Source organism: Vulpes vulpes, chromosome 13 (assembly GCF_048418805.1).
Source record: "Vulpes vulpes isolate BD-2025 chromosome 13, VulVul3, whole genome shotgun sequence".
NCBI lineage: Eukaryota > Metazoa > Chordata > Mammalia > Carnivora > Canidae > Vulpes > Vulpes vulpes.
The window spans coordinates 106,007,297-106,019,554 of NC_132792.1; the positions used below are offsets into that span (position 1 = coordinate 106,007,297).

Consider the following 12,258-nt stretch of genomic DNA (forward strand, 5'->3'; position numbering starts at 1 on the left):
AAGGGATAAGAATCTTTATGCTGTTTAGAACCTTGAAACTGAGAGTATGAGTATCTGAACAGTCCTCAGATTTGTTCGGGCAGCATTTGCCTGCTGCCTCTGTAGTGATGGAGAGCCCTTCAGAGCCAGGCCTTAGCTTTCTCCCATCCCAGGCTTCTCAGGCTTGCTCTTCCTTGAACTCAAGTGCCATTCTGGCAAAGCTGAGGAGAATTTCATTAATTCTATGCTGAGTCCTTTCCTATAGCAGAGGTACTTTCCCCACTCTTTTGTGACAGTTCAAATAACCATCTAAATCAGGGCTTCCTAAACATTTCAGGGCTACACGTCTTCTCTAGTAGGGGGAAAATGTACATGTGCAAATGGAAGGTTGATTATGTAATTCTAGGAAATGTAAAGATCTCAAAACACAGGTCAAGAAACCCCAGTACTAAGTGGTAACTCTGAGTGTTGGCCTGTTTCTTCTGACTTCTAACATAGTAGACTTTTCTTTTCTTTTTTTTTTTTTTTGTCTCTTCTAAAATCAAAGTGCATCCTAATTTTTATGTGGAAATGACTATTTCTACTGGAAAGGCAAATGCTACCACCCTTCCAACAGCATGCAATCTGTATGTTTTAGGGCATGGAATCAGAGGTGACAATTCACCCTAAAAATGTGATCACCATAGTCTCCTCTGTCCCTAGAATTTAATTATTTTCTTTTAGTTAGAGTCCATTTTTCTCCATACTCATCCTTCACGGAAATCAAATTGTTAACTGGTATCCATTTATTCAGTCCTTCTTCATTATCATTTCTCTACTTAATTCCACCTATTTGCACCCACTGTACATCCCTGTGCCATATTCTGATGAATTGGGCCCCTCTTCTGCAGGGGAAGTACCATTCTTGGTCAGTCAGACAGTCCCCTTAGAAGTATACTAATTGTATTCTTTACTTCATCTCCTTTCCTGAAAGGTTTCTATAGTAGGTATAGGAAAAGGTCCTCATTGTTTCATCCTATTTGATCTATCTCTTTGCAATATTTGCTGCATTTTAGAACCTACTGTGTTAGAGTTGCTAACATGAATCTAGTTGGCTATATAGTCAATTAGTTAATATAGTCAGTGTAGTTGTGAGGAACTATGGGAAGGTACCCAGTCAGATGGAGAGAATTATGACATCTGGCTTCAATTTACAGAGTTTCACATGGAAGCTTAATCAGGACCTGAGGACCAAGAAAGGTACTGAAAACAGGAGAGGTCTTGGGACAGGATAGAGAAGGCTGTCAGGGCACAAAGTGTGACAGTGGGTAGGCCTAGCAGTCAGCATGACAGGGGTAGGTCATGTCTGAAGACCAAATAGCACAGCAGAAAAACACAGAAAATCCTTAGGTTTCTGTGAAAGTTTCTGAAGAGTGTAAAAAGCACTCTCTATTTATAAAAGGTTAATGAAAATACTTTTAAAAACAAAAACTGAGGACACCTGGGTAGCTCAGTGGTTAAGTTTCTGCCTTCAGCTCAGGGCATGATCCCGAGGTCCTGGGATTGAGTCCTGCATCGGACTCCCCACAGGGAGACGCCTTCTGCTTCTGCCTCTCTCTCTCTGTGTCTCTCATGAATAAATCAAATCTTTAAAAAATAATAAAATAATAAAAATAAAAACTGATTATAAATTTTAAGTTATTAAAATTAACAGTGTAGTATTATGATTGAATTGCAGAACACCTACAATGGCAGGAGGCCTTTTTTCAATAGACAGAGATTACTTTCAGGAAATTGGAACATATGATGCTGGAATGGATATTTGGGGAGGAGAGAACCTAGAGATTTCCTTTAGGGTAAGTTCCCTTTGAAAAAAATGATCTTTGAACCTCAAATATAGATATGATTTAATGATTCATATTATGTATCTCAAAATAAAAATTGAATTTCGTATGAATTTTGTCAGACTTCAGAACCTCAGTTCATAAAAAAATTCATGTTTGTATTAAGGGTTCCTTATACACTGTATCTTAAGCAAATAATTCAATGATCTTAATAGTTAAACTATAAAACTTACACAAGATTCCCTAGTTGTTTTGAATTTCTGTTATTTTCAAGGAAGTAATTCAAGCTCTAAAAATAAAAAACAATATGTAGTTTCTATATGCTACTATGGTACTTGACTGCCAAAAACATAATTTCACTTTCTGTAATATGCTTTGTCCTTCTGTTGTGAAAATTGTTCTCTTATATAAAACCTGGTCACTTTACTGGCTTTACATTTTTCAATAGAAAAAGGCAAAAGAATTCTGAAATTGCTCCAAGGTAATTTAACCCAATCAACCTTATATAAAACTCTCAAGCATTTCACATTCACTAAAATCAACATGTTAAGTGACACTCTATTTCTGAAAATTACCAACTTGAGACACATAGCTCATAGTGGAAACCACATTGAACTGCATTGTAATATAACCCAGCTACCTCACTTCATTCCTAGTGGATCAGTTTGCTGTCTTATAAAAGGAGAGATTTGGACTCTAGATCATCTTTGTGGTAAAAGTCTAAGGTGTGTGTGCAGGGAAAAATATTTATTGATGACCTAAATCAACTGAATTATTAGAAATTTTCTTAGTGGAGCACCTGGGTTGTCCAATCTGCCTTTGGCTCAGTTCATGATCTTGGGGATCAAAATCCTATCCAGCTGTATCACTTTGTGAATCCAGGAAAACTTTAAAGTAGAGACACTGAATATTTAACAAAATCAAAACTTCTCAAAATCTGTTTTAATTGTGAATAACAGATTTTTAGCTTACAGAAAAATGCATTTTGAAAGGAGCAGAAGGATAATTTCATTAAACTAAGAATGTAAACCCAAGCATGATGATCTTTCTTTTCCTTTTTTTTGGTTTTTATTCTCATGAAGATGACAGCACAGTATGTGGTCACTGTCCCAAGGAATAACTCATGAGAGATCCAGTTTAGATTTCTAGGGTCTGCTTAATGTACAGGCTCTGACAGGTTTGGAAAAGGAGGAACAGATAGGACTCTGGCCAAATACTCCATGGTCAAAAGTTTTTTGACTATAAACCATGCATGTACTACACACAAAATTTAAACTTGTTTTAAAATATAAACAACTCAAATTTGAACTTACAATCTTTTTTAAGTGTTGGCCTGCAGTTAGAAAAATATTGTTCAGACCTCTGTTTTTTCTGCATTTAGCCTTTAACCTTTCTTTTCTGAATTTAACCTTCAACTTTAGGTTTGATCAGAACTAAAAATTCAGGGACACCTGGGTGGCTCAGTGGTTGAGCGTCTGCCTTTGGCTCAGGGCATGATCCTGGAGACCTGGGATCAAGTCCCACATCGGGCTCCTTGCATGGAGCCTGCTTCTCCTCTCTCTGCCTGTGTCTCTGCCTTTCTCTCTGTGTCTCTCATGAATAAATAAATAAAATCTTTAAAAAAAAAAAAAAGAACTAAAAATTCAGAAAAGTACAGTTCTGAGGAAGCACTGGCTTTATGACCATATAGCAGGCGCTCAATTGAATGTATGGTCATGATTCAATGAAATTTTAACTGTGTACATCCATAGATGTGAGAAATTTTTTTAAAGCTATCAGGATCTTATTATGGTCTTCTTTGCTATTGTTTTCAGATTTGGCAATGTGGAGGAACTTTGGAGATTGTCACTTGCTCACATGTTGGACATGTGTTTCGGAAAGCCACACCTTACACATTCCCAGGAGGCACAGGACAAATTATCAATAAAAATAACAGGCGACTTGCAGAAGTGTGGATGGATGAGTTCAAGAATTTCTTCTATATAATTTCTCCAGGTTAGCATTATTTTGCATTAAAAATACAAGACTAGAACCTTCCTGTCCTTGGTCTAAATGCATCTGAAAGGTAAGAAGGAGGTAAAAAAAACTTTGAGAAGAGGCAAAGAACCAACCTCACAGGGTTATCTTAAAGAATAAATGAAATCACACACAGTGTACAGAGTGCTTAGCACAATGCCCAGTATATTATTAACAATAAGATTTCCAGGCCAGTATTGCAGACATTACCCTCAGCCCAGGTGTTACCAGTGTTCTGTATTTATTTTTAACCTAAATGTAATGTGTAATGTTTATATGAAAATTCAAGTCTCTCAGGGCCAGTGCAGAGCACTGGAGCATGCCTCAAGGGACCTTTGTCCAGGAACCTCTCTGCCATTCACAGTTTTGTGGGAACAGTTGTTCCATTAGCTATAAGTCTTCCTGACATTGTTAGCATTCCAGCCTCATTTTTTAATTACCACAAAACCAACAAGTCACAGTTCACACATGTCAGTGAGTTGTATGAGAGAAACCTGACCAGAAATAGTTGCTCTGCTTAAAATTTGGGCAGAAGAATCTTGATTCTTGTTTTTGCCTTCACGTATATGAGTTTTCTGATCCTGTAAAAACTTACATTTATGTGTAATAATGCTAGCACTGTATTTCATTCTCACATAAATTTAATTTTTCTTTGAAAAAATAAAACATAAATATATTTCCTTGTTTTAGATTTTGAGCAATGGATTCATGATATCACTTGTGTAGTTATACATCACCAAAATGGTACCACTTTTCCCATTTGCCTGGCTTGTTAAATGCAATATTTAAATAGAAATGTGTTACCTAATAGAACATGAATAATTGAGAGTCAACTTCTTTCTTTCAACAGGTGTTACAAAGGTAGATTATGGAGATATATCATCAAGACTTGGTCTAAGACACAAACTACAATGCAAACCTTTCTCTTGGTACCTAGAGAATATTTATCCTGATTCCCAGATTCCACGTCACTATTTCTCTTTGGGAGAGGTAAAATATATAGATTCTGTGCGGTTGTTTATGTTCTCATTCATCAAAAACAATAGACGTTAAAATTATATCACCTCAAGTGTGAGAAAGTTGTCAGTTAAACTGTCTACCTCCTCACTTGAAATCTTGTTAATTTCTCATTGTGTTATATTTTATTAAAATAGTAATGCTCCCCCCCCCCCCCAACCTTTCAGAGTTGAACTCCTGTTTCAGTAGTTTAGTGTCTTCAGGCTTCTTGTTTTAACAGACTGATCCACTTAGTTAAAAGCATATATTCCTAAAGATAATATCCTGGTGTTAATTAACCTAACGAAAGAAGTAAAAATAAATATTAAAGAACTGACAAGGAACGTTGAAAGACCACTTATAATATGTCATAGCAGCAAATGATATGTGTGGACAGGGTCACAACCAGGCCCCATCCCAGGATTGAATCGTCCTGAACTCAGAAAAAGTTAATCCTCCACTCCATAGGAGGCTGTCACTTCTTCAGTCCTTCCATTCATTCAATAAACATTTGAGTATCTACTATTTATAGTAGAAATAGTAGATACTATTTTAAAATAATAGATACTATTTTACATACAAGGAATATAGTGAATAAGGTGAATATAGTGAATAAAGTCTCTGTTCTTGCAAATCTGCAGAGGAAACCAGGTTTTTAAAGTACACGGCATGTTAGGTGGTACTAAGGGCAAGGGGGAATGAGAATGGCTGGTGGGCTTATGTAATGATGCTGTTTACGTTTTGGTAGTTGAAAAAGGCCCCTGGTAGGATTTTGGTTTTTGAGCAGAGATTTAAAGGAAGTGAATGAGCAAGCCATATGAATTCTGGGGGAAAGAGTGTTCTGGGCACAGGGAAAAAGAAATATAAAAGCCCAGGCAGCCCGGGTGGCTCAGCGGTTTAGTGCCACCTTCAGCCCAGGGTGTGATCCTGGAGACCCAGGATCAAGTCCCATGTCAGGCTTCCTGCATGGAACCTGCTTCTCCCTCTGCCTGTGTCTCTGCCTCTCTTTCTTTGTTTCTCGAATAAATAAAATCTTAAAAAAAAAAAAAAGCCCTAAGACAAGAGTGTACTTGCCTCATTCCAGAAACAGCAGAAGCCAGTTGTCTGGAATGGAGTGAACAGGGGAGGGGAAGATAGTAGAAGATAAGGTTGAGATGTACTGAGGGTCAAATCACATAGAGCTGGTTGGCCACAGTCAGCACTCTGGGTTTTATTCTGAGTAAGATGGGAAGCCAAAGAGAGACAGGCAAACCTTCATTGGGAAATGATCAAGTTGTCTGCTATTTGAGCAAAATTGTGTGGAGACAAGAGTAGAACTAGGGTATTGGTGAAAGGAAAGGGTTGTGAAGGACTGTGTTAAGATTTTCACTGGAGAAACTAGGACAGGGAAGTTGGCATTATTGAGATGGGAAAGCTTGTGGAGAAGGTACAGGAGGCATTCAACAGTGCAATTTGGGACATGTTAAATTGCATCCAGGTTAAGATACAGGGTAGGTAGTTGCATTTACAAATCTGTAGTCTGGATGAGTTTGAGGATGGAGATCTAAAATTAAGGATTGTCAATATATCGGTAGTTTTTAGAACAAAACTGCATAAGATCACCTTGGGGAGAGCAAGTGTAGTTGGAGAAGAAGAGGGAGGACTGAGGACCAAGCCATAGGAAACTCTACAATTTAGAGATCATGTAAAGAGAGAGAATTAGCCAAAAAGATTTAGAAAGAGTAACCACTGAAATAGGAGAACCAAGAGAGTGGTGTCCCGAAGACTAAGTGAAGCATGTATTTCAGGAAAGAGGAAGTGGTTGACTGTTGAGTAAGACTAGTACAGAGAAGTGGCCATTGGACTGGCACGGGAGAAGTAGAAGGTGGACTCCTTCTCACTGTGTCAAAAGGGTTCCCATGGAGATTGGTAGGGAGAAAATCCCCGATGGCTTCAAAGAAGAAGAGGAAGTGGAGATCATGAGCAAGGGCAAGTCTTGCAAGAAATTTTGTTGTAAAGTAGAGCAGAGAAATGGTCAGTAGCTGAAGGGGAATATGGAGTTAAGAGAAGGGAATATGGAGTTAAGAGAAGGGGTTTTTTCATTTGCTAAAAAAGAACTATTGACTGCTGGAGTCATGTTTAGTAGGTGGTCATGAGAAGGAAGGCTGAGAAGGCATGGAATCTGTGGAAATAGGAAGGAGGGTGGAGGGAGTTGGTGATATGTGTGAGGTCAGTTGTTGATTTGAGGGTAGAAGCAGTTTGTGGTGGAAATGTGAGGAAATTCTCTGATTCTTCTGTTTCCTTATTGAACAAAAGATCATCAGTTCAGAGTGAAGAGGACGGTATTGATGTTGAGGGTTTGGGGATCAAGAAGAGAAACAAAGTAGAGTATCAGAGAACAAATAACATCACAGAGGGGAGCCTAATGGCTGATGGTAGTGAGTTGGAGTGAAACCATTCAGCCCATGCCAGGGTGAGCACAGGCTACCATTTGTCCTTAGTAGTTACTGAGGCTACTTCAGGTTTGACTTGTGCTCCTCTGAACTTTGTTGTGACTTAAGAAATTCATCCTCAAACAGGTAAGGAGTATGCTGAGTTTTCTGCTTCATTAATGAGACTCTGTTCCCTTTGCTATACCCTCATTCCATTCAAGGAAGGCCCAGAGTAGGGGATGTACCTATAGTACATATAGGCAGTTGCTCTTATGACTTGCCTTTGTTTTTTTGTTTGTTTGTTTGAATTTAAATTTTACTTAGTTAACCTACAGTGCGATATTGGTTTCTGGAGTAGAATTCAGTGATTCATCACTTAAATACAACACATCACAGCGTGTTCATCACAGCAAGTGCCCTCCTTATTTAACCCAACTCCGACCTACTTCCCTTCCTGCAACCTTCAGTTTGTTCTCTACCATTAAGAGTCTCTTACGGTTTCACTCTCCTTCCCCCCACCCTTCCCATACTGTTCATCTGTTTTGTTTCTTAAATTCCACATGAGTGAGATCCTTTGGAATTTGTCTTTTTCTGACTTATTTCACTTAGCATAATACATTCTAATTCCATCCACATTGTGGCAAGTGGCAAGATTTTTCTTTTCTTTTCTTTTCTTTTCTTTTCTTTTCTTTTCTTTTCTTTTCTTTTTCTTTTTGATGGTTGATATTCCTTTTTTTTTTTTTTAAATACATACACATGGGATTCCTGGGTGGCTCAGCAGTTTAGCCCAGGGTGTGATCCTGGAGTCCCGGGATCAAGTCCCACGTCAGGCTCCCTGTATGGAGCCTGCTTCTCCCTCTGCCTGTGTCTCTGCCTCTCTCTCTCTCTCTCTCTCATGAATAAATTAAATAAAATCTTTTTAAATAAATAAATACACACACACACACACACCCCACATCTTTATCCATTCATCAGCTAATGGACATTTGGTATTTGGGCTCTCTCGATAGTTTGGCTTTTGTTGATAATGCTGTTGTAAACACCAGGGTGCATGTACCCCTTCAAATCTGTATTTTTGTATCCTTTGGGTAAATACCTGGTAGTGCAATTTCTGGATCATAAGATAGGTCTGTTTTTTTTTTTTTTTTTTTTTAACTTTTTGAGTAACCTCCAAACTGTTCTCCAGAATGGCTCTACCAGTTTGCATTCCTACCAACAGTGCAAGAGGTCTCCCCTCTCTCCACATCCTTGCAAACACCTGTTGTTTCATGTGTTGGTGATTTTAGCCATTCTTATGGGTGCGAGGTGATATCATGGTTTTGTTATATCTCACTGATGATGAGTAATATTTGGGGATCTTTTCATAAGTCAGCCATTTGGATGTCTTTGGAAAAGTGTTCATGTTTTCTGCCCATTTCTTAACTGGATTATTTGTTTTTGGGTGAGGAGTTGATAAGTTCTTTATAGACTTTGGACACTAACTCATTATCAGATACGTCATTTGCAAATATCTTCTCCCATTCTGTAGGTTGCCTTTTAATTGTGTTGATTGTTCCTTTGCTGTGCAGAAGCCTTTTATCTTCAGGAAGTCCCAATAGTTTTTGCTTTTGTTTCCCTTCCCTCTGGTGCCATGTCTAGTAAGTTGCTGTGGCCAGTGTCAGGGAGGTTTTTGTCTATTGTCTCCTCTAGGATTTTGATGATTTTCTGTCTCACATTTAGGTCTTTCATCTATTTTGAATTTATTTTTGAGTGTAGTATAAGAAAGTGATCTAGTTTATTCTTCTGCATGTGGCTATCCAATTTTCCCAGCTCCATTTGTTGAAAAGATGTCTTTTTTCCATTGGATGTTCTTTCCTGCTTTGTCAAAGATTTGTTGACCATAGAGTTGTGAGTATAACTTGCCTTTAGAATAGAGAATGAGTTGTTTGTTTCCCTTGAATTGACCCAATTTTGGATAACACCTAGGCATTGTTCACTGAGCCAAAATACAGGCATATTACAAAGAACCACTTATCTAGCCCACAATGATGATTGCCAAGGCAAGTTTGTTCTTTACCTACCTCTTGCCAGCTGGCTTTCTATAAAAGGAACAGATTTTACTGTCCATGGCCTGCTTGTCACTGCCTTTTTAACGAAGCAGATGGTCTTAAGCTTGTTTGCCCTTAGAATCAGGCCACCCTATGCAGATTAAAGCTCTAACTTCAGGGAAAGGGGTCGTTCTTAATCACCCACCCTAGTGCCGCTGGGGGTCTCATGCTGGGATCATAGCTCCACCTCTGTGAGCTTTACTTTGTTAAAAACTGGAAGTTAGCCTTTTGGGGGTCTTTTCTTATACTTCAAAGGGTCTAGAGAAGCCTGAAATCATAGGATTTTAGAGTAGAAAGGGGAATGAGAGGTACAAATTTAGAGTCTCTGCCTTCACTAAGTATGACCCTTATAGCCCCTGTAGGACCTGGAACTGAGTAAATGTGTTTCATTGTGTTATCTAATAGCAGTTAATCAAGGAGATATACTCTAAGCAACAACCACAGAAAGCAAATAAGTTAAAGCTTTGACAGTTTAGCCAGTCATGGACTATAACCGATGGCTTCTCTAGGCACATCTAATAGCCCTAAGATTTAATGAGTATGAACTCTATGTCAAGGGATGGTCTGAGTGCTTTTACAAACGTTAATTCATTTTATTCTTCTATCAACTCTATAAGATATAGGTGCTCTTATCCCCACTTGACAGTAAATTGAGGCATAAGTGAATGGTTTAAACAGCATCCTCAGGTCACAGCCACAAAATGGAAGAGGCAGAATTTGAACATAGGCACTATGGCCTGAGAGCTTGTGTTCTTAACCATTAATACCGATACTCTTTGTCATATGCAACCAAATTTCTCTTATGGCAGAGAGGGAAAGAAGTGAATTCAGATTCCATTATACTAGATTCCAAAAATCCTTTAATTGCCTTCATTGTTCCACCTAGTGGAGATACCAAGACTCTGAAGGAGACTTAGAGCAGACACTAAGAAACCTAGGCTCTGCCTGTTTCCCAGGAATGAGTGTGTTCACAGTTATTTTCAGCTTCCAAGGTCAAAAATAATATTGTAGTGATAGCCATGTACACTTCAGAAAGGGGTTGAAGAGTTGCTAAATCTTTGGATAAGGAACAAAAGCTGATACTTATCATGGTCCTACTATGAGTCAGTTTCTGCTAGTCTTCTATGTGTATTACCACATTGAGAGCTCTCAGCAAACCTGAGAGAGGTTGTTACCCCTGTTACATAGATGAAAAAATGAGGTTCTTACAGCTGGCTTTCCCAGTTACTGTGTTCTAAAGAATGCTGAAGTCTAATGTCCTTCAAAGTGCTCCATTAGAAAGCTGGGGATGGCAGGGAGGATGGAGTAGATTTGTGGCCAGAAACGTTTGGGAAATGCTGCTTTTCTATATCTTACATCCTTCCCTACCACCAGTCCCCACCCCTACCAAGAGTCACAGTATATTAAAAGGCTTTGAGAAGTCCTTCAGTAAAGAAACCTATTTAAATTTGTTTTACCCGCTATTTTTAAAACATATTTGATCATAAAACTGCCATATAGTGGCACATGTGTCAACACTTGGCTGGATGATTTTGTTCATATCATGGTTCTGGGAATCACTGTCTTAGAGTACAGTTACAGTCTGGTTACAGTCACAGTCTAATGGCCTGTAATGCTAGAGTAGGGACTGAAGCCCAGGTCTGCATATCACCATACCCTAAGCTTTCACTCCCACCCAACCTGCCTTCACATACCTCAAAAGTGCAGCCCTTCCCCCTGACCACCATAGTTCAGATATTGATTGCTATGATCCAAATGGAAGGCTTCCTATTTCCTCACCTCTTAGCATTGTCTCACTTATACAGGGTGCATGTGACCATTTGGGTTTGGCTCATTGGCAAGCCTAGCTCTGTAAGGAAAGACCTAAACAAATCCTATAAAAAGGACCGTTAGTGGGGCATCTGGGTGGTTCAGTGGTTGAGTGTCTGCCTTCAGCTCAAGTCGTGATCCCGGGGTCCTGGGATCGGTCTCCCTGTGGGGAATCTGCTTCTCCCTCTGCCTGTGTCTCTGCCTTTCTCTCTGTGTCTCTCATGAATAAATAAATAAAATCTTAAAAAAAAAAAAAAAAAAAAAAGGACCATTAGCCTACTAACTTTCCCCTTTGAAATAATATAGATCCCCTAAGATTTCTACTAATTCGAGAAAGTATGAACCAGATGTGGGCACTTCCATGTGCCTTTCACAGAGGGCTGAGGGCATGATAACTTGGCTTCATTAACATGTGCATATTGTTTCCAGTCATTGACAAGTTGTCCCTCTCAAACAGTGCAAGACTTTATATCCTATATGTTAGCATCTAGTCTTGCACATCCAGTTTGGTAGCTGCTTGCACATGTGGCTGTATTTAAATGAATGAAAATTAAAATTTGAAAGTCATTTCCTCAGTTACATTAGCCACATATTTAGTGCTCAATAACAAGAAATAAATAATAATAATAAAATAATAATAATAATAATAAAGTACTCAATAGCCACACATGGCTGGTACCTACCATATTGTATGGCACAAGTATAGAACATTCCCATGTGATGAAAGTCCTACTAGACGGTGCTGGAGACATTAACATGAATAGCCAACACAAGAGGTTGTCTATCTTGCTTAGACCCATTCCACACATTTCTTGCTGCCCATACCCTAAGTTGAGGTATCCACATTTGCTTGTCAAACCCACTGTTTTAAAAACTTGTAATTGGGGGATCCCTGGGTGGCTCAGCAGTTGAGCATCTGCCTTCGGCCCAGGGCATGATCCTGGGGTCCCGGGATTGAATCCCACATGGGGCTCCCTGCATGGAGCCTGCTTCTCCCTCTGCCTGTCTCTGCCTCTGTCTCGCTCTGTCATGAATAAATAAATCTTTAATAAATAAATAAATAAAAGTTGGATAAAAACTTGTAATTACTGAATGCCCTCTATAATTGTCTTTACTCTCAAATAATTTAGGTACATC

At 38.9% G+C, this 12,258-nt stretch overlaps 1 protein-coding gene across 8 annotated transcripts in view; it reads left to right on the forward strand.

Moving 5' to 3' along the window:
• The window catches only part of GALNT1 (polypeptide N-acetylgalactosaminyltransferase 1), a 121,073-nt gene that overhangs the window by 101,002 nt on the left and 7,813 nt on the right, over window positions 1-12,258 (forward strand). For all 8 annotated transcript variants that reach the window (XM_072732206.1, XM_072732204.1, XM_072732200.1 and 5 more), the window contains 3 exons: window positions 1,697-1,814; window positions 3,617-3,797; window positions 4,669-4,808. In XM_072732206.1, the coding sequence (XP_072588307.1) occupies window positions 1,697-1,814; window positions 3,617-3,797; window positions 4,669-4,808 (439 nt within the window). The remainder of the gene's footprint in view (window positions 1-1,696; window positions 1,815-3,616; window positions 3,798-4,668; window positions 4,809-12,258) is intronic.